Source organism: Haemaphysalis longicornis, unplaced genomic scaffold, assembly GCF_048455015.1.
Source record: "Haemaphysalis longicornis isolate Haplotype H1 unplaced genomic scaffold, Haemaphysalis longicornis Haplotype H1 scaffold_10, whole genome shotgun sequence".
Classification (NCBI taxonomy): Eukaryota; Metazoa; Arthropoda; class Arachnida; order Ixodida; family Ixodidae; genus Haemaphysalis; species Haemaphysalis longicornis.
Genome location: NW_027526204.1, coordinates 70715564 through 70738558, shown reverse-complemented (window position 1 = coordinate 70738558; position 22995 = coordinate 70715564). Strand labels below are relative to the sequence as shown.

Below are 22995 nucleotides of genomic sequence, written 5' to 3'. Positions count from 1 at the left end.
ACTAGGCAAGGCTTATAAGCTTGCCAAATGAGCTATTTGCGGTTAAATGTAATGCACATTCATTTTACAGTAGTAAAAATGGTGCGATAAACAATGAAAGTTGCGCAAATACACGTAAAGTACTGATGCGCACTGCTGTTGGTACTGGGCGCACTATGCTGCCTGTTTTAGCTGCACAATTGGTCCGCCGCTTCAGAGTAGTCTTGCACAACACTGGCCGAATGGTGCAAGCGACGTCTGACGTGACCCTTTTTGCTGAGCACACCCCATGTTTCACAAAACGATTACTTTCTACTGTAACAAAAAGTCAGGTGCAAATACGGTCAAAAGAAAGCAACGGCGGACAACGGTCCGTAGCCAAATATGGTAGCGCCATCTGGGAGGTCTGACGGCAAGCAAAGCTGCAGAACCGAATGACGCAGTAGAAGTTCGTTTGAATACCTGCCTTTATGACTTCATGGCAAATGTCACGGAAACACGCAATTTAGCAGGATAATCAAAATTTTAACCCAAACTATTTCTCATTGAAGACACATCTTTTGCTGCCAGACAAGCGCTGGGGACACTATTTGAAAAAAATCTTTTGAATAAAACTAACTTGTATTTTGTCTGCATGTCCCCTTTAACGTGAAACAATCACTCTGCTTCCAAGACAAACAGCATATTTCTGCCCCTCCGCGGGCTCCGGCCTTAACTCCCCACAGCTTCATTTCACAATCAATACTTTTGTGCATCTAATACAATTTCTTTTTCAGAGATGCTGCTTTTTGGGTGAAGCGTTTCAGTGCCAACAAGTCTTTTCCTTTCCCCTTCTCGAGCTCATAATTTACTTAATTATCAACCCAGAGGGTGTCAAAATCACGGAATAGTTTGTTCTGGGGTCCATTTTCAAGCCGGTGAAAGCATTGTGCCGCGCGACGGCAAAATCGTGAGAAACGAATCAGATTAATGCAGGTACAAGAAAAGAAAAATACCGTTTCCATCGGTTGCTGAAGGGCATTTATTTCATGACTTTCCTCCTCAACCAGAGCAGACTGGCAGATGAACCACCACCAGCTGGTGTGACGATCAGGATACATTAGTACGTTTCTTGAGGCAAAGAGTATACGAAATGTGTTCATTGATCAAGAGGAAGTACGCGGGGCTAAATGGGTTTATGACATGCAAAAACAAAAGGCAAAAAAAAGATCACTATGAAAAAGGGCCCTGCTACTTCCGTCCCCGAGTCATATTTCGTCCTAACAGAAATGTCTGGGCAACAACAAAATGGCAGCAACGATACGGCAACTGAAACCAGCCTAAACCCAGAGAAAACTATGAACAGCGCGGCAGTGCCTCAACAGTCGAGCACTTTTCAGAGGAGAGCGGTGGGGGAGACAGAAGAAAAGAGCTGAAATGCACAATCCTCACTAGAGGAACACATTCATACATGAGAAAGCACAAAATGATATGCCCACACACACACTGATAACGGAGAAAAAAAAAAAAAAAAAAGGAAGCAGCTGGGGTAGCTGACGCACATTTTGTGTTTGCCCTCCCCAACGCTAGCTCCACTGCCAATGAAATTTCCCTTGAGCAAGACGAATGGGTGGTAACACAAAGCAGTGCTCAATCGAAACGTTTTGACGAGGAAAGAAAAAAAAAAAAAAGGACAGGAACGGCACGAAAGGATCCATTCCCTCAAAACGCTACCAGTCCCTAGCGGTGGTCCGCCGTTCTCTTCTTAGCCCACAGGCGACATGTGGCAGCGTGTGGCCGCTCCAGGGTGGTCCTCGGAAAAACAATTCAAAAAGCAAGAGCACTGGAAAAAAAAAAATATATGTGGTAGGGGGAAAAGGAGGAAAAAAAAATGCAAAACACAAGTCACCATGGAGCACAGATGCGGTGGGCCGCGGTGAAGACGGTTGCAGGGCACCGCTTGGGCCGCGATGCCTGCCAGGCACCCCGATGTCGAATGTCCCGCAAGACTCGGCCGACCCGAGCATCCACCACCACGCGGCCTGGCAGGCTTCCCAAGCCAAGCGTGGCCCCGCCAGCGGCGCCCCATTACTTGGGCTGCTTGAAGGAGACCTGCAGTGGCCGGCCCGCGTAGCGGAAGCCGTTGAGGGCCTCGATGGCCCACACGCAGTCCTGGTAGTTGGCCATGGTGACAAAGCCAAAGCCCTTGGACAGGCCCGTGGCCGTGTCGCGGATGATGTTCACCTTGGTCACCGTGCCGTACTGGGCAAAGAGTTGCCACAGCGACTTTTCGTCCGTATCGGTCCCAATGTTGTAGACAAAGAGCACGTGGCCGGCGCCGTCCGCCGCCGCGGGGGCCATGCCGCCCATCGGGTACTGGTAGGAGCCCGTGAGCGGGTTGTACCGGTACCGGCCCTGGGCCCCGCGCATGGGGCCGCCGCCGGCACCGGGCGGACCGCCAATGAGCTGGCCGGGGCCCCCGCGGCCGCCGGGCGGCCTTAGCTTCTTGGAGTTGTCCTCGGCGAACTTGATCAAGAGTGGCTCCGTGGCACCCGGCAGAGTCTGGCCCGTCAGCGCCCCCATGGCGGCCTCGGCGTTCTCGCGCAGGTCGTACAGCGCGAAGGCCACCCCCTTGTTGGCAGCGCCCGAGTCGTCCTTGAGCACCCGGAACTGGATGAGCCGGCCAAAGTCGGCAAACAGCTTCTCGGCCTGCTCGGCCGGGTAGTGCTTGGGGATGCCACGGATGTACAGGTTGGCGTGCTTGATAGTCTCGCCGCCGGGGCGCGCGTACGCCACCTTGATCTTCTTGTTCTGCAGCTGCAGGCCGTTGAGCGTCTCAACGGCGCGCGCCGCGTCGCCGGCTCCTTGGTAGTCCACGAAGCCAAAGCCGTAGCTGTAGCCGGTCGCCTTGTGGCGCACTATCTTGGACGACTTGATGGGACCGATGCTGGTGAAAAGGCTGCGGAACTCCTCGTCCGTCAGGCCCTGCGGCAGGTAGTTGATGATGAGGTTCGTCTGGCTGTTGTTGGCCCCGTCGCCTTCCATGGTGCTTCCGTCCTGTTCCAGCGTGCTGCTGCTGCCCGTCGCGTCTCTGCTTTCCTCAAGGCCCTCGCTGCTTCTTCCGGTCACCTCGGTGCCTGGCAATGCGGCCAGCAGCTCTCGGGGGGACGACGACGACGACGCTGAGGCCGGCTGTGGTCACCAACAGAGTTGTCGACCGGGGAGCGTCGCTGCTTCACCACTCTTGAGACTGCATTGCCAGGCCGCAGGCGGCGAGAGGAAGACAGGAGGGCCCCCGACACGAACGCAGCAGCAGCGATGGCGGTGTGGAAAAGATGATGGGTCCAGGCCGGTAAAAAAATGCCAAGAAAAAAAAAAAGAACAAAAAAAATTACGAAGAAAAAAAAACGAGTAAAAAAACACTGGCTGCAAAAGAGTAAGAGAAGTGGGAAGGGAGGGCACGGTTATCAGGCGGTTTTTCGCACAGTCTTTCACCATCAAGATAAAAAAAAAAGGCATCGAAAAAACAGTTGGGGCCAGGAAAAAACTGCAAAAGAAGGGGAGGACAAGGGTTGTCACGGTGGCACACGTTCTTTCCAATTTATAAGCCCCCATGCACTATAAGTGCGAGTAGCAACACAATTTCAACAAAGAGCCTTTACCGAAAAGTTCACTTTCAAACGCTAGATGCCATTGGCGCAATTTTCTAGCCCTACACTAGTGATCGTCCGAGAAGCACTAAAACACATTTATTGCGATGATTGTGGGAGATGGGGGGGGGGATGCAGAGATGGTGAATGATGTCTTGTTCCATTAATAGTGGGCACAGTAAAATTCTTACCACCCTCGATATTCATGACTGCGCCTTGGACATTTTCACACTCAGACGAAGCAGTTATCGCAACACTAGGATATCCAGATAGTATCTAGAGATTCCTTTGAGTATCACCATTTCTGCATCACGAAGCATTCAGAAAATCTCAGAATTGACACATCTTAATGGCAAATTGAACATACCGTTGTACTCTGGAATGCATGGTCATCTCATTATTCATTTTTCGAGGTACTAAAAGCCCCCACAATTTTTCCCTTTTTCGTAAGTAGGAGCCAGACCTACTTTCTATACCCAAATTTTTACAGCCCCTCGTTTTCTTCCTACAGTTGGCAGTGTATGGCTAAGCACGCACTGAAAGGCGGCCACCTAGGTAATTGTCACCCACCATAAGGCATACATGTGTGTCATGGCCTCAGCTAGTCATACAAAGGGAAAAGAGGTGGAGCCTACTACCTACAGGCGCTCAGATGGGACACCTATCTCTGCAGACCATAAGGCCAGCCCAAGCGTACTGCAGATCTATGGTTTTGCACTCGAGCCTTCGTGCACAAGCTAAACAGGATTAACTGTGTGCCTGATGCTAACAGAAGTCAGCAAATCAGACACACAAGGTGTTTTGTTTGCTCAGACAGACCCCACACTGGCTCCCCAAACAGAGGCGAATTTCCACAAACGTCCCATTTTGACCGAATCCATGACATCAAGCTTGAAGCAGGAGGGCGGTGGACAAGGCCTGAGCTCAGGGTGCCCCGGACTAAGGAAGCCACCCCGAAAACTCCAATTTATTTTTTTTTTCCAATACAGAAAGTTTTTCTCTCTTTTTGATTACTGGGCCTGGGACTTTGGTAATGTTAAATTTAGAGACTGTGCTGCCTCGCATGTTTGTGGGTCCCAAAGGCAAGCAAATGGCGACGCACGAGCAGCTTTGTCACCTTGTGTCAACCCTCCCCTACCCACTTGTTTTGCAATGATCAAAGCTGCAACGAACACCACAGTCAAGCGCCTTGGTTCCTGGAAAGTATATTCTTGCGCCTCCTGTCAGCCTGCACGACACTTTCAGTGGCTACCGAGAGTGAGGATGTTGCTGACTGGTGAAGCAGATCGTTTTCCCATTGACAGAATAAAACGTGGGTGCCCAGCTAAGGGGGGAAAGCCAGATATTCTGAAGTATATATAAAGATACCTTTGCTTCATCAATGCTCCAAGTAAACTGTTGGAAGAGTAAACGTCAAAAAAGGAGTCGGAATAAGGTTCACAGTCTGCAAAGCTACTTGGGAAAATGCTTTTTGTTCAAACAAAATGCAAAACAAGTAAAATTGTGTACTCACTGGTATCAGTGACTCAGTTTCATGGTTTGAAATACATAACACTGCCCAAAAATATTTTAGAAAATGAAGTTGCCGGAAAAAAAGTACTTTGGACTTCTGCCTGAATTCCGAAATGCTACCTTTTCCGTGTTTGCAGAAGTATATTTGTATTACGGAATAGCTTTTGAAGCATATTTGCCCAGCCCTACTCTACAGCAGCAGGCACGCTAGGTCTGGTGGTGTACAGCAATCGAGTGGCACGCATCCTGACAGAAATGACTGGTACGCACACGCAACAGAACAAAGACAATGCGAAGGGTCTCTACTCAGCTTCACAAAGGTCAAAGCCAATGCGCTCCATTTCACTAGTCACAAAATGTATTTCCGCTTCCAGCCACATTGAGCCAGTGCAAGCCCAGACTTCAATGAAGTTTTTGCTTTTCAACTTATACAGAACAGTGTTTGAACGAGTTGAAAAACGCCAAACCAGCAGACTGTATGCAGAGCCAGAAGGGGATAACAGGCTTTTACAAATAAAACGTCACAATTAAACGCGTTTACTTGTCATTAGCCAAATATTTCAAAATTCTGTTTGGCAATAATGTAATGGAAGCCTTGTGCACATACAAAACAGAAGAACCTATTTAAGGCAAGCATTTGAGCCAGTTCCTGTTGCTGGAACTTCGACATTAACAGCCAGCAGCGCAAAGAGAGAGAGAGAGAGAGAGAGAGAGAGAAGAGTATGATGAGAAGACACACAGACACATCAGGTTCTGTCTTTGTGCTCGTCCCTTTTCTTTTTTTGCACTGGCCAGTAATGCCAAAGTTCATGCTACGCCACCCAGCCCAAATGTCTGCCTTAATAAGGCCCTCGTGTTTTCCAACAATGTGCGTAGATTTTGATTGCACAATAAATGTAGACGGATATGTAAGGGAAGTCACGCCTTTGTCTATCCAATTTAGAATTAGAATTATTGCTCATATCCAACAGACAAACTCCACTAGAGCAATTTTTGTACACGTTGGTGCATTTCCTACACTTTGCTTTCCTGATCCCCTTTAAAATGGTCACCTCAGGGTTTGCCTTCATGGGCAGCTATCCAATCTTGCTGAGTGAATAAACAAGCAGACCGTATACAGTAAACGACTTCTAGTTCCAGAGTGGAGTGCTAAGTTTCAACATTCCAAAGCAAACCCAAGTTTCAGGATGTTTTTAGCAGTACTAAATTTTCAGAAATAGACAGCATGAGGAATCAAAAATTCCCCTGAAAAAGCTCCTCCTATTTGTCTACTGGCAAGCCCACATTTGTGATATATCGCTGTGTGCTTTCCTGAAAGTCGACGTAGGCGATGAAAAACTGCACAACTCATTAATGCACCTGCAAGTGTGCAAGGAGTGATCGGGTACACCTGTCATTATGAATAAACGAGCCACTTTCGAACGCACATCGAATGTACACTTTCCGATTGATGTATTACTGAAGCTTGGCGCATGTTGCCTTGTTACATTCACAGTCTCTTTAAATGAATGCCTTCTACATTTCCTAAGCTCCGAACCACTTCGATTGCAAAAGATTAACCGCGTTTTGTGTACCTGTACGCCACCTATATTGCTTATATGTAAGCTCTCTCGCCAACACATCCAATCCAGCACGTCAAACCAGTGCCTAAAGAGTAATGACTTTCTGAACAAAGATAGGATCAAAGATTGGGGACACTGTTAAGGCTGTTACGGAAAACGCCCGTGATGAGCATCATTCGAGAGCTTTAACAATGAAATGACTCGCGAAACATGAAGATGCAGTACAAAGTTAGTAAAATTTTGCACGATAGTGAAGATGAGACATCCGTTATACCCGTCACACGGACACTTTCGATCTGGATTGAAGCGAGGCGTGATTGACTTTTCAAGTGCACTCACTCGACGCATCGCCGCTGCTACATGGCACGTTTGAACCCCAATTGAGATGTTGCCCCGTTCGCACTCACGTACGCCAGATGGCACCACAAGTGAACTTCATGAACTTCGCGGCCAGCATCTGGTAACATTGCGCTCATGCATGCTTATTCGAGTAAAGTTATTTGACACAATTCCTGGCGTCAGTTAAGTTGTCATCTTCTGTGTCCCTAGTCAGCGGGGACGAGAGTATCACCGCCTTTGTCCAATCGTGCTTGGAAACCTCAATCGCGCTCGAGGAACCAGGATTGAGTTCGAGCGGGATCGGGCTCAATCATGATTGAAACTGCCGTGTAGCGGCGCCCCATTCGGATTGAGCTCACATTGGTTTTCTTTATGTTGGCAAATTGGCACGGTTTTATAATATGCACAGGCAGCAATATCAATCCATTGGGAGCATTAAATATTGCTTGTTTTTTTTATTTACCAATTATGAAGGAGTTAATTTGTGCTTATTCATAAACCTTTGATACGTTGCTAAACTTTCTCACAAATTGAAAGCAGTGAGGCAGTAAGTAAAAATTAGGTCCCTGAAAAAGTTAAATCCACACAAATCCTGGATTGATTCAACTCACCTTTCCTGAACCACAAATCAGAAGCACAACTGTCCATGCCTTACGAGAAACCCACGAATGCAATCGCCATCTAAATCTCCCTATACTCGGCCCTGGCAAATTTTTTTTTTTGATGCAGAAAGCAACTCATAAGCTCCTTACGCCATCCTCCCAGAGGCAATAAAATGGAATCAGTGCTTTAAAACCTCCCCATCTTTGGTTGACCCATAACTCTCTCGCATCTTATGCAGTGTAGCAACTGCAGATTGATTAATTGATTGATTGTAGGGTTTAACGCGCCGACGCAGCACAGGTGATGAGGTGTGCCGTAGTGGAGGGCTCCGGATTAATTCTGACCCCCTGGGGATTTTTAATGCGCGCCGGAATGTCGTACACACGGGCGTTTTTGCTTTTCGCCTCCATCAGAAAAGCAGCCGCAGCGGCCGGGAATCGAACCCGCATTCTCGTGCTCAGCGGCACAACGCCATAGCCACTGGGCCACCGCAGAGGGTGCAACTCAACGTTTGGGAACACTAGATTGGTTTCACGCGCCGACGCAACGCAGGCGATGAGACGCGCTGTAGTGGAGGGGTCCGAATTAATTTTGACCACCTGGGGATCTTTAACATGCGCCGAAATCTCGTACACAGGGGCTTGGGGACACTAGTAATGTCGAACATAGATTGGTGCCAGGTAGCTGCTGTTCCCACTCTAAATTCGCACTTTTTAGACCCACTGGCGCCAATTAAATGCCACATTACGAGCACTGGCATTCCATTAAAAGTTCCTAATGCTCACTGCCAAAACGCTTCAATACGTCACGATGCATTCGCACGAGAACAGGTGGGAATCGGTCAACACGCACACTAGACGAATATGGCAGTAACATTTCTAGCAGCAACTGAACAGCACAGTGCTTACAAATGAAAGAGCAGTACCACAGGGTAACAAGTAGCTGACAATTACACAACTACCAAGCACCCAAAATACCAAAGAGACAAAACGGCATGCAGCAACCCCAAGCACCCTTGACAACGGTACGGAACACTCAGGCACGCCTCAATCCCAAGCAGATTGTCAAGGCAAACAGCCTTTGGGGCGAGGGAGAACAGGTTTTACACCGTGCGTAAGTGCACCGCCGGTCCACTGTGCCACTCGTGACAACCTCCCACAAGGCACTCCCTGGCCAAAAATGTCTCCCAGTGGTTCCTCCCTTGCACCGCTCTCTTAAAGCTGCTCGGACGAGATCGTGCGGCTAATATGCCGGCCACACTGCACTGCCGTTCCCGTTTTCTGTTTCCGCTCTTAAAGCTCCAGGGAAACTGGCCTGTACTGGCGTGGAGAAAGCACCTTTGGAACAACACAATGTGGCTTTCCTCTATGTCTATGTGGCCTCCCTCTACGAATTTGGTCACTTTTACCCCTGTCATTCCAACACAGAGTTTCGGTTTCACAAGCCAACACATTTTTACACAGTGGAAGGGCTGCGGATTAAGCGAGATTAGCTAGGGCTTACAAACTTGCACTCTAACATCAACGTCAAAGTGTTTAGCAGCACGATGCCTTCAGCACTGAGTGTAGTGCGATGAACACATTCAGAACAGCCAACTGGCTGTTTGCTCCTTACAATAATTACCCAACTGAAGACAGGTATCCTGACATAATTTAGAAAAATAATAATCACTGTTGTTCTGTTTCAGATGACAGCTCGAAAATCCCAAATTACCCCTAAGCCCTGAGCATTAGACATTAGCTACACGTTATGTTGATCACGATGCTACAACAGCTGAAAAAGCCTAGCATTAACACCGTGCTACAAATCACGAGGGCGACATTTTACCTTTTAAAGGAGCCATGAAGACAAAGTACAAGTTGGGTTTATTAGAAAGACTGCTTAGTCCCGATAACATTGATGCCAATATCATCGCAATCTTCGAACAAATAACGGATATTAAAGAAAACGCGTGAAGCAGTCGCGACCCCCTGGCCAATTTCCCGCAACTTTTCTATGACGTCACGGAACCTTGTTTGTGCGATTGGCAGCCGCCTAACTGACCTGTCGCGACGACACATGACTGGACGTCTGTAATGGGGCCTCTAGTTCCATTTGACAGCATCACTTGAATGCTAATGTGCAGTTAACGCACTGAAAATTGTTTTATTGTTCGCCCGTATGACGTCATTCTTCCTCATAACACGTCACTGTGGTGCAAAATTTGAAAGATTTTAAATACTTCGTTTTTTTTTTTTCGTTAAAAAACATCTTTTGGGGTTGTAATGGAGCTGAGTGAGATACTGAACCGTAGTTCTTTCAAATTACACGAAGTTCTATTTTCTTTTCATAGCTCCTTTAAATTGCACCTATTTGGGAGCCTGACTCCCCATAGGACGCAATTTCAGCTTTTGGGTCAACAGTGTTGTCTCCCGCCCCTGTCAATTTGAGTCATTAAATGGATGCAGTTATGCCAATGTGCAACTTTTTTTCAATGAAATAAGCAACAGTTCAACAGTCTGAGCATTGTTCAAGAGAGGATTCCACTGGGAGAACCAAAGCAACACGCGAGATGTAGAATTGGGAAAATCGAAGGTAGAAAAAAGAATATAGAAAAAAATTCTTACAAAAAGACGCCCCTCAATGTGCGTTACTAGAACAGCAAAAAATAAAAAAGAACATGTTATTAATCAACACACTCGCAGGCACAAGAGAACACGCAGTAAAGAACACAGATCGGCAGCTCGCGTCAGATCACAAGAAAACACGTAGCAAAGAACACAGGTCGGCAGCTCACGTCAGATACGAAAAAAAAAAAGAAACGCACCCAAACATCCCATTAGAGGTCGAAAACGACACAGAAAAACGCGCCCGACGTGCAGTTTAGCGGCGGTCCCGAAAAACCGTAAAAGGCTAATGGCACCTGACGCATGCGCACTGAGCATCCGATCACCAGCGAACCAATAATGCGCGGGGCGGTGACAAACGAATCATCATTGAACGCGAAAGCGAGCGTCGTTTTGAAACCGCGTGCTGCACTTTAAAACCACCGAAGAACTCCCGCTCGCGACCGAGCCGGCAGCCGCGAACCGCCCACCTTCTCCTGTACGAGCCACGACATGCATAGAAAAGTAAAATAGAGCGAGCGGGCGCGCGAGAAAACCGGCATTCGCTCGGAGTGCAGCCATCGCGCGCGACAACGACAGCAGTGCTCAATGAACGGAGGCAGAACGGAACCGACGACGAGCTCGTTCCATCTACGAATGCGCCGCTGACAAGGCGTACCCCACGCCGCCGTTCGAGCCCCGAAAGTTAACCTCCACTTGAATAATTCGCTTCCGCGACAGCGGTTACTGCGTTTACTAAGGCGGCGTCACGCAAAGAAGCCAAAAAATAAAAGATCAACCGACGCTGCCGCCACCATAAACGTTAGGCCTAACGTGGTCAGCGTGCATTGGCGCCGACTTGTATTTCGGCAAATTACCACCGATTTAGCGCCAGGTACAGCTCAGCGTTTTAACGCGAATATGGCAGTTTACGTCGACATCGTCTGAATAAGTAAAGCGAGGAAAAACGTGCGACATAAGAGAAAAATAAATTCGATTACTCACAAAGACAGAATTTCACGTCATAAACGCTGCTGCATGAATTTTCAGACGGCGACCGCTCGCCACCTAGCGCCGCTGGAGAGAACTACCGTGGTCGATAAATTTTTGCTTTGCGCGAACCGGCGGCGCACGTGCATAAGTATCAAAATTTTAAACGTTTCATCATGTGCGAAGCAATAAATTCGCCATACTGTTGATATGCTTGTGTTAAGTACAAATGCAGCCTTATTACTGCGGAGGAAAGCTAGAAAAAATAAAAAAACGACTAATTCTTAAAAATAATTTAAGACCACCAAATTTATGCATCTTTCTAAAATTTATGGTTATTTTTCTCACATTAGGATGCAATGTGAAATAAAAATGCAGCGTAATATAATTTGCCACAAGTAATTTTTTTAAAACCGAAACCAGAACTAACATCACACGGATGGAGCACGCACGTCTCCGAGGGACCCTAAATGATAAGAGTTTATCATACAACAACAACTATGCCCTAAGTAATATCGATTCAGTCTCCATGCAGCGTTTGCTGTTCGATGCGTCCAACGAGTGCAAGGATTACCATGCTGGCAGAAGAACTCAACGCAAAGGATAAAAACTACAGTAGCCATTGCAATAAAAACGAGACTCCACCCGTCAGCAGAAAAATTAACACGTTTCCTTTCGCTCTAGCAATGTATTTACCCGAAAACAACGTTCAGCGATTTTTAATTCTTTGAAAGTTATGCACCTTTTAGGGATGGAACCAATACCAATATCACTGAGGTGACTGAACTTACTGAAGTGAGTCTCGTCTTAACTCACGCAGCGCACATGTATCTCGGATTCGTAGTTTTACGACTGCTGAATATTAGTAGCACAGTCAGTGGCTTAAATAAACGGATCTCAAGTGGGCACACGCACGCTGCCGCGCGTTTCCTGAATGTCGGTTTTAATTTCTATGAAAATAAAAATCGTGCGCACACATAAAAAGTTGGCGTTGGTGTGGTTCGGTCTTTCCAACCATTACTTGATCTTACGTACCCAAGTATGATTAAATATATTTGCTAGTACACGTAAACGTAATTTTTTTTGTCTGCTCCAGTAAACATGCGATTACAATGACTTGCATGCACGCCAGAAATAGCCTCCAACAACGTGACGCAAAAAAATTTCTTGCACAAAAACCATGTCTGCCTGCAGAAATTTTGTGAGGGCGTACAAAACGTGCCTGCACAATTTGAGGGCTAAAATGAGAAAGGAGAATTGGCGAGAGAGAAATCTGTGCATTTAATTTGAAGGCACTTAACAATTCGGACAGTCAATTAAGACAGTCAACACTACTTTACTTGGCTTATTGCAATAAGCCGGTCGTTCTCACAAAGGCCTGTAGCAGAAAAATGGCACACGATCTTTTGATTTGTTCTGACGCATTCCATAACACGTTCCTCAGAATAAAACGCAAAAAAAGAATGTACGCAGCTAGGCATTGTCTGGGCATGTTCGGAGCTATGTAGAAAAATGGAACGGGCTGCGGCTACCGCAGCCGCAGCTGTTTAGCCGTGCCAGTTCACTACTGACACAATGTAATGCAGAGAAAACTTATATTAGATGCCCCTGGTGCTAAGTACCTTATTCTTAGAAAGTCGCTAGTAGTTAGGTACTTGTTGCATTTGTGTGTGTGTGTGTGTGTGTGTATACACAACTGTGGCTTGGCTCCAAGTTCAACACCTCAAAAAACTTTAGATTCTCGGAGGTACATCTTTATTGTACACCTGAAGAGGCTCTCAAGTTCAGAACAGGCAAAAACAAGGGATGTGACGAGAAAGGATCAAACAAAGCAAAAACATATCTTGCAGTAGATGAAATGCAGAGAGGGTGTCGCAGCAAGCCAGCCAGCCTCCTAAACACACGCATACAGTGGCAACTAATGCCGACTTTCACAGTGCAATCCTCACTCTCGCCCAGTTTAGTACAGCAAGGCTCTAATCCTACTTGCGCTTTAGAAAGGTAGTCATGACATCATTCCAACAACACCTGAGCCAGTTAACGGAAGAGGAAATAAAGAGGCCATGAACTGAACGAGATGATGTTCGCAGCACCATATTTTCGCGTTTGATTTTTGGGTGCGAAAGGAGAAGTCATTAAAATACAAGTCGGCGACCAGGAAAAGGCACAAAACAAGTCGCAAAACAAGGTGGTCACATTAAGCAGAGCGCGTGACATGATGCATTATACCCGATGTCACTTGTACGTCACGTGAGAGCTTCATGCAATGTCACAGGTTGTTTGCGCGCTGAAAACCGTAATTAGAAACCTGAAGTAAAAAACATTTTTCACGTTAACTAAAAAATCTCGGGCACACACACATGAAAATAAAAAAAATAAACTGATAAAGTGGGATTTACATTTTCTAAGAACAGCAATTTACGAAAGAAAAAAAGACCCTACATGCACATTACACGATGCAGACAAAGATAAAGAAAAAGCAAAATGCTACTGAGCACTTAAAAGATTCCCAACTTGAAAAACAACAACTCGAGCTCTCGACGACGTATGCTGTCGTCACTGTTTACAAAATCTAAAAAACCTGCAGTAAGTTCAATGCTCAATGCACAAGCAGAGAAGTAACTCCCCTTTCCCGTTTCTGCATAGTGTTTTTCTCGTTTTCCCTGTAACGTGCCTTTTTTTTTTCTTAGATATAACATGTACAAAAGCTCGACATGAGTTGTAAGTATGTCAGAGTAAGACTTCCCACTAATGAACACTTAAGCCCGTTCTATATGACGCAAATTTCACCTGCGAATTCGCAGCTGCGATGCCACTCGTGCGGCAAAACAATCTATTTTTCCTATTTTCACTGCTGCGACAACTTGTGAAAGGCCAAGCGGCGGCCAAGCGACGGCCAGGCGACGGCCAGGCGACAGCCAGGCGACGTTCGACTGCTCCAACATTTGGCAATTTGCGACAGCAGTGGGGATGTATTTTTTTGCCGCACGAGCGGCGTCGCAGCCGCGAATTCGCAGGTGAAACTTGCACTATGTAGAACGGGCTTTAGAATACTAAAAAAAAAAAGAAGCAAAAAAAAAAAAAAAAAGAAACTGCCTCTGCAGCACGATGGCAGCATTTCCAATACAACTGGCCGCAACAACTGACGAAAGGAAGTCCATCCACGCACACTATGTTTGCCATTCAGGTACACAAGTGTAAGGGAATCGTATCAGTTAAGCAGCAAGGGATGGCTACGCCCGAGGTAATACAAACTCGGCATCTGAGAGACGACAGCAATGCAGGCTCGAACTTAACAAGCCTGAGAGGTAACACCACTCGGCGAATGACGTAACAAGAGCATCAGAACCCAAACCGGCACGCAACAGGCTCTGCCAACCACCCAGCGCTTCCCCCTTGCCGGCGCAGGACATGTTCGTATGGGGAGAGTACGGCGAATGCACAGCTCACTTCGCCACGCAAGTCGCCAACTATCGAGACTACCATTTCACGCCGCCGTTTGGAGCGGACACGGGTTTTCCCGCCCTTCACACTATCCGCACGTCAGCTAGCCGGCACACGTGCTCACAAACAACGCACGCACACGCACAAAAAGAAAGGGCATCAACAAAACCAAACAAATGAAAACTCAAGACAACTGGCACCGGATCGGAAACGACGACATCAGCAGGTAGTAACAACGGGTTAAAATGCAAAACCAACCTTTCGGCCGATGGGTGCCTGCGGGACTGGGCAACGACGAAACCGTATTTACAATTTCAAAACAGGATAAACTAAAATGAGCTGAAGGAAGTCATACTTTTCGATGCACTCCTAAGTGAACGAAATTTGAAATTGACCCTACACACCAATTTTATGAACGAAACTGAAGCTCTTTTTCTCCCTATTCCACATTTTGTGTGTCCCACGCTTTTCCTGGAGACACCCAAGGGCTCTCTACACTGCAAAACACTATCTTATCAAGTAAACAGGTGGGGGAGGGGCAGGGAACAAATAAGAGACAACTGACAAGGATAAAACGAAAAAAAAAAGCACAAACCGGATTACAGTGCAAGAATCAAAATACAAGATGCATGTCTACCAGGTACAAAATAACAGTACACGGTACAACGAAAATAGGTGAAATCTAAAGCGAAAAATGTGCGTAAAAGAAAGCAGCGACTGCGGAAGGACTGTCACATTAAAAAACGCCCAGAAAAACAAACGCCAAACAGAACACCTGGGCAACAAAACATGCACCACCACCAAGTAAAAAAGAAAAAAAAAAGAACAACAAAGTAGATAAACAAGAGAACTTCGAACGGAAAAAAATATCTTTCTACACTCTGCCGCACGCGGCGCGCACAGAGCAAAATATATCCATGACTTGTTCCATCGGAGTGGAGTTCGAAACGTCAACTTTGTGCTACCGAACGTGGCACATCCAACTTTTTTTTTGTTCAATTTTAAAAATAGAAAGAACAAAAAAAAAGAACACCGTCGTTGAACTTTTAAACACTGCAATCAGGTGGCCTGTGGGATGGCTCACCCCCCCCTTTGGGGTTAAGAGAAAAAATGACAATGGACTGTCGTGACTCGATGGGAGTAACACGCACTCGGCAATGAGCCCGCCTCACGCGAGACCACGTTATGCAAACGTTTTGGCACGGGCACAGGTGTAGTACGTTGGCACCACGCAAACACAAACACAAACACACACACGCACACTCACGCAGACACACACAAACGCATACTCCTCTCTCCACCTCACTTTACAAATAAAAACTCTATTTTGCAGGTGGCCTTTGGACCAACGCAAATTTGTACTCATTCTTGTTTTTTTGTTGTTTTTTTGTGCGTAAACAAGGCAGGTGCCTCGACTAGCAACCTCGAACTATTCTTCCAACCGTTTTCCTTCCATCTATGCATTAACGCCGACGCGATGAATAACGTCTATAAGGTGCCACCATTCCAGTTTCCAAGTGAACGGCAAATACTGCCCAGCACACATTTCCGAAAACAACCCAGCACATTACAAATTGACACTGAAATGCCCCCAGTTTGTTAAGACTTGAGGCAATGGTACCGTAACGTGTCATATGGTACATAAATCGATACCGCATGGCTACACTCAATGGCCACACCAATGCACCAATACCAGCACCCAATACAGTACGACCAGAAAGCCTCTGCATAAGTGAAGCTTACGAAGTGTAAAGTGCTCACAAGCTTCAATGAATTCCAAAGGTCAAGAATAAAAAGAAAGCAATAATAAAATAAATCAACATTTAGGTTCACCAGTGGATCTTTTTTTCTGCCAGATACAATATTGTCTGCAAATTATCTAGATGAGAAATGCGTGCCGCAACATGCAAGTTTTGGTGTGAAAAACTACACCAGGTGGTATGGTGTCCAGTAGTTGAGATATTTCCTTATTCCCTTTGGGTTTTTGCATAGGTGCTTCTCATGCAGTAATCACCTGCTGCGCAGAGAAGAGACTTTTTTAACACCGTTTTGATCAGGTAACGATATTGCTAAATCTGCGGAGCACAGTGCATTTCTTTCACGCACCATCTCAAAGCAAGCAGTAGGAGTGGTGAGAATTTTGGGAAGCAATGCAGCCACACTGTTTTGAACATTGTCCAGTCGGCAGCGTCACATTCCACAAGACAGCATTATCCCCGCGCGCCACAAAGCAGGAATGCTTTAGACGTCTTTCTGTCCCATACTGCAACTGACTGAGGTTGGTTAAAAACGACCATTTCTTGGTGTTCAAACAACCATCGAAGCGATCGCAGTAGAATTGCTTTTTGGAAGCTCGTGCAAGAACAGCTGCTGTCAGATGAGACTTTAACGTAGACTTGAACAGACGAAAAACAAGCCATTTTAATTCAGCTGTCATTTTAATCCAACCCCTTTTTCTGTGTTAGTTTCGTGACCCACAAAGTGTCCTTTTTTTTTTTTGCTGTTAGTATTTTCTAGTATTCTGCCCAGGAGAAGGGTTTGAAGTTCACACATTTGCCAATTTTTCTGAGAAACAAAAAAAACATTTGAATGAATCGTAAAACAGCCATGTCTTGGATTTTTGGGTTTCTACACTTTGAGGCTGCATCTGGGCTACAATGCTTGCCATGGTAAACGGCTACGCATTAATTTACGCAATTTGGGGTTCAACTGACGCCAAAATGCTGACACATGGGCATGGTCTTTTTTTTTTTTTTTTTTTTTCCACCTCCATCAGAAAGGCAACTACCGTGGCCAGAGGAAAAACCTTTCCAAAGAATCAATCCATTAAAGGAGCCACGAAGAGAAAATACAACTTCGTTTAATTTGAAAGAACTAGGATTCAGTATCTCACTCAGCTCCATTACAGCCCCAAAAGATGTTTTTTTAACGAAAAAAAAGCAAGAAGTATTTGAAAACTTTCAAATTTTGCGCCACAGTGACGTGTTATGAGCAAGAATGACGTCATACAGGCCAACAATAAAACACAATTTTCAGTGCGTTAACTGCACGTTAGCATTCAAGTGATGCGGTCAAATGGAACTAGAGGCCCCATTACAGACGTTTAGTAATGTGCTGTCGCGACAGGTCAGTTAGGCGGCTGCCAATCGCACAAACAAGGTTCCGTGACGTCATAGAAAAGTTGCGGGAAATTGGCTAGGGGGTCGCGACTGCTTCACACGTTTTCTTAAATATCTCCGTTATTTGTTCGAAGATTGCGATGATATTGGTATCATTGTTATCGGGACTAAGGAGTCTTTCTAATAAACCCAACTTGTATTCTGTCTTCATGGCTCCGTTAAGCAGGTATGAACGTTCCAATTGGCAACGTTTCTTCGGCTGAATTATTGTGCGCCCCAAGAAACATTTTGAACAAAATCTACAACTTTGCCGAACTTTTCATAATTTCGAGTCAACTTTTGCAAGACTAAAGCAGCACTATGCTCAAGACGTTCTGCTTCCTTATTCAAGTCCTTTCACAACAAGCTTGTCACTGGCATTCATGCACGTCTGCTCTCAGATACTTTCCCTTCTAGATCTTACAAAAAAAAAAAAAAAAAAGAAAATAAAAAAAATTGAGCATGCTACAAAGGGTGAGGGCCACAATCCAGCAGACGCCCCACACACACACACCTCAAAGCCCTCAACTCAAATTGAGCAGCACGCAAAACGCAGCCGAACATCGCACAATCGATGAAACACTTTTTCTCAAGCAACCGCAATACCATTCAAGCCAAGCCAAGCCAAGCCAACGATTACCTCCCTCTTGCACGCAACCAGGAGTGCCTTCTCCAGGAACGGCAAGGGGAACACCGGATAAAACACACCATCTCAATCTCTCTCTCTCTCTCTCTTTCTCCATTCCACCTGACAGCCCGAAAACGATGCAACCACACGCGAACACTCCCACAGAACAATGAGCGAAACAATACCGGGCCTGCATGCAAAGCGAGCAAACTTGCGACCAAGCGTGACAACACCTACAATTGTGCATAAGAGACAAAAACCTCGCCTTATCCGCCTCCTCGTCTGCTTTCTCGGCACAAACAAGCTGCCGGAGCCGAAAACTTCCTGAAAACTCGACGTTGCTCAAAGCTGTAAGGCCCCTTCAATCAGGCCTCTGCCACCCTTCACTAGTTCAGAGCAGTTCAGTGCCGATGATGCCACTTCAAGAACCATACCTGCATTTCTTTTGCCCAACAATGTCTGAGGACTAGCGGAAGTCGCAAACACACTAATGCAGGAAACATTCGAACTGGCCAACACATTTCGAGCTCCAGTTCTGCCTTGCTTAGCTTTGGCAAATTTCTTCTTTCTTTTTCTTTTTTTGTTCAGTCATTCCAACCACCCGAACCTAGCCTGCAGTGCATGCACTTGGAGCAGCGATTAAACCACAAACAACACCAGCGCTGCACGACAGCTGAATCAGTCCAGCAACGTCGATTACACCTAGTTTGCATAGAAATCAACCCTGATCAAACGCCGAGCCTCACATGATTGAGTACAAATAGACAGAAAAATGTTTGCTGCTGTGGCTCACTTCGTTCACTTCCCTCGAAAACAAAAACTTGGTACTGCCTTTGGCTGCAGTGGCAATTCCCGAGAGCCTTGTCGTTGTCCCGCATCTCAAATGGCGTAGTGAACCAAGCAATCGGTTTGGACAACCCTGCGAAACGGTCATACTTATGCAAGACTGCGCTGAATGACATCAGCAGCACATTGAAGAGGAGCACCAACGGCACTTCGCCACTGACTCTCCTGAAGACGAAACTTTTGCTTTGACCAGAACCGCCCTGCCTCTAAAAAGCACAATGTGCCGCCCTTTTGTCTGCACCACCAAAAACCTGACATCATTTCGGAATCGTGGCAGTCAGCTCAGAGCATCGCAAAAACCCACTCTCGCACTTTAGCCGCGTGCACTGGGCAAGCATACCATTTTTTCCCCTTTACAAGCCACACAGTCTCAAAACCTCACTGCGCAGAAAGAAACGCAAGTCGCCTGCGGTGCATGCAGTAAACCTTTAAAAGTCTCGCATGATGCACTGGTTACCTCGAAACACCAGAAATGTAAAGTGCCTCGACTGCAGCAAAAGCAACAAGTTGCAAAGGGTGTCCCGACGGTGAAAATCCCCACACAAAAACCAAAACACCGACGAAAGGTCACCCCGCTGCCAGACATTTCGTCCACTTGACCTCCTTGCCTGCACTTCAAAGCCGAAACCTTGTGGCAGTACTAGTAAGCTTAGAAAGCGGGACAAAGTCCGACTCGATGATGGCCATCAAAGAGATGTTCCCAAACCCTCCAACCTCTCATTTTTCTTGTACTCCACAGTAATAGCCACAAGGGGAAAAAACAAAAAATTTTTACACAGTGGAAAACCGTGACAGAAGGCAACATGGGAGTCTGCCAAAAGGGCTCGTAGACCATACTAGCGATGGCTACAACCTGTAACCTGCGGGTGCAGTGGTCGGCTCACCGAGAGAAAGACCAGTTGAAGTCAAAAGAAAGTTGCCCTGGAAGCACCTCCACAAAGTCCGCCGACATGGGCAGGCTTTTGCGAAGACTGTTTGGCAAGCAACACGTGAAAACAGAGCATTTGGTTCGACATCGGCTTACAGACTCCACTTCCGACCACGGGTAAGGTCGACAAGTAACCCCACCCCCTCCAAAGCGCAACTCCCCACAAAACACAGCAAAACAAAAATGGAGGATGAAGACGCCGTGGCATAAAACAAACCCCCCTCTCTGTCACCTCGCCCTAACGACACTGACAATCGCAACGTCAACCCCCACTGATCGCCTCGGAAAAAAAAAAACACTTCGAAACGAAAATCTCCACAGCAAACAGCAGTGCACGCAGTTCCACCAGTCTTGCCCGCACCCTCACGGAGCCGTCATTTGCCGATGTTATCAAGGCCAACCACCCGTTGGCAGTTCCGTTGGCAGCAACGGCCTTCTTGACGTTGTCCGCCGGGGCTCCGTGGTGCAAAGCCTCCCAAAACTCCCCAGTCGCTGCCTCTGCTTGGATCCATGCAACTGCCTACAACTTCCACACTCCCCAGGTGACCACCACTTCGCCAGCACAGGTTTCTTCCCGCAACCACAGAACCCTCAGCTCGTGTCGGAACCTTCGAGGTGCCAGTTTCCGCGTAGCTCCCGCATCCCCGCACCATGGCACGTTTGAGCTCCGGTACGGTCGAGACACTCGCACTTTCCCCGAGCACTCCCAGTGAGATCACCCAGTCCTGTACCGGTCCGCTGGTACCCAGCCGGAACTGCTCTCTTCCCCCCCCACTACCTCGTCCGGTCGCTGGAGACGTGCGCCACGGCACAGCTGGAGGGGAGACGTCCCCCTCGGAGGAGGAAGAGCAAGCGGAGCGTTCTCCTCCTCCTCCGATTAGATGCTGGTGGAGTATGAGCGCTTGCGCTTCCAGCAGTCCGGGTGCACCTTCTTCACCTCGTCGGCGCGCACCTTGGCCTCCTGCGAGTACATCTTCTTCTCCTCCGACTTCATCTTGCGCCACTGGTCGCCCAGCATCACGCTGATCGCCCTGAAGTTTCGGAAAAGGGGATGGGGGGAGGGCAGAGAAGCAATTCATATTCAATTCAATTCAATTTCAATTTATTCTGCAAAGCACGCATCGTGCAAGGTAATCAGAAAAAAAGCTGGGAACAGCTTGATGGGCCCTGATTAATTAGCCTTGGGAAGTTTCAGCAGGCAGAAGATTTCAGTTTCAGAAGGCAACAATGGACATGTGGACAATTAAACCAGAAATAATAAAAATAAAACATACAAAGCGCGCAACAAAAAATGTTTACATTTCCATCTCAACAGAACATTGGAGCAAATTTTTTAAAGAAACGTTCGTTACCGTATTTTCGCGCGTATAACCCGCCCCTGCATATAATCTGCACCCCCACTTTCAGCCCACGGGAAAAGAAAAAAAAAAATCCTCGCGTATTGCCCGCACATTTGATACAGGAAAGGCTGCACCAAAGCTACTGCTCAAGCATCGCATCGCATACTGTGTAGACAGAAAAAAGCGTATATTTAGCAAGTATAATACCCCGACTGCAAGGCGAAAGTCACAATTCACCAATAGAATTCAAATTTTCGCATTTTTAGTGCGGGTTATATGCGCCAAAATACAGTATGTCAGAATTATACAAGTCGTTTAGCACAGTGGGGAAACAGTATATGTGGTTTGGTTGCAAGAGGGGTTGGAAGCAAACAACAAATACAGAAATTAATAAATAAGAACAGCGGTTACAACTGAAATGCAAACAAATGAAGTGAAAAAAAAAAAAACACCACGAAAGGCCAGAAGAAAAGGATGACACAAGTGTGCCGCCACAAGGGTGGTGGTTGAATTCCATTTTGTGAAAAGAAGGCACAGAGCATTTGATGAATGACAAGACAAGCTGCACAAACATAACAACCACCAAGGTGATTCAGCCCACCTAGTTAGGATTTTAGGTGCCTTAGGCTCGCAACCCCACCCTTACCTAACAGCTATCCACTTGTTGCCACGATGAAAAAAACCACAGAATTGATGACATGTAACAAAAAATACAGGACAATGTGCTACCAGCAACTCAGAATTTTATTTCAGAAAAAAGTAATTTATACTGCAATCAATTTATAATTTTTTGTGCCATAGTCAATTCCACACCACTTTAGAGTGAAAGCTCTGCTATGCTGTTGACCATATTCTGAATCCCTCCTCCACTCGAGCCACCAGTCGAGGAGATCCTTCAAAGTGATTCTCACATGTAAAGTCAGTGCAGTATTCTCCACTAAGCCAAGTTGAGGAAACACGGGGAGTGGACGACAGACTAAGAAAACGGCCATATGTCTCGCAAGGTCATTCATCGCGTCGCAATGACCTTGAGCCACCGGAGCGCAAGCGCAGGAGGCGTGAACTAACTTTTATGAAACCCCGTGTGCATAGTGTTTGCAAAACCAAGCCAAACAAGAAACCTTTTGACGCCATGTATCTGATCATTACACACCGTAATTTTTTCCCTGAACTTCAATTTTTGTGTAATTTTTATTTCACATGTTTCTGGCTTTTGGCAATATTCATTATCTCCGAAGCGCTCATGTTGGCTGTGTCTTTTATGCATTTGTCTACTTTTGATTGTATACATACCTACTTGCAGTAGCTATAATACCATTGTTGTTAACTTGAGTTCTTCTTTATGACTCGTGTTTTTCCTCCTTCAAACATTGTATTTTCTGCGTTTCGACTCCTTACTTGTGTTTATTTTTCTTAAGTTCCCCTTCACAAATTATGCGCTCCCCCTTACAC

General features: G+C 46.4%; 1 protein-coding gene and 1 pseudogene across 5 annotated transcripts in view; both read right to left on the bottom strand.

Annotated features, from left to right (window-relative positions):
* Nucleotides 1–982: 982 nt before the first annotated feature.
* Nucleotides 983–11363, bottom strand: LOC144158728 (ELAV-like protein 1-B pseudogene; annotated as a pseudogene). 4 transcript variants are annotated; one of them, XR_013320177.1, is made up of 3 exons: nt 11215–11276; nt 10231–10256; nt 983–3208 (listed from the first exon to the last, which is right to left on the bottom strand). The product of XR_013320177.1 is annotated as an ELAV-like protein 1-B pseudogene, transcript variant X4 (transcript). The 4 variants fall into 4 exon arrangements; XR_013320176.1 differs by lacking the exon at nt 10231–10256 and having other exon boundaries at nt 11215–11363; XR_013320174.1 differs by lacking the exon at nt 10231–10256 and having other exon boundaries at nt 983–3384; nt 11215–11355.
* Nucleotides 11364–12937: 1574 nt separating this feature from the next.
* LOC144158727 (uncharacterized) overlaps nt 12938–22995 on the bottom strand; it is a 44317-nt gene continuing 34259 nt past the window's right edge. The window contains exon 7 of the mRNA XM_077689811.1: nt 12938–21234. Coding sequence (XP_077545937.1) covers nt 21081–21234 — 154 coding nt within the window. The 3' untranslated portion in view covers nt 12938–21080. The remainder of the gene's footprint in view (nt 21235–22995) is intronic.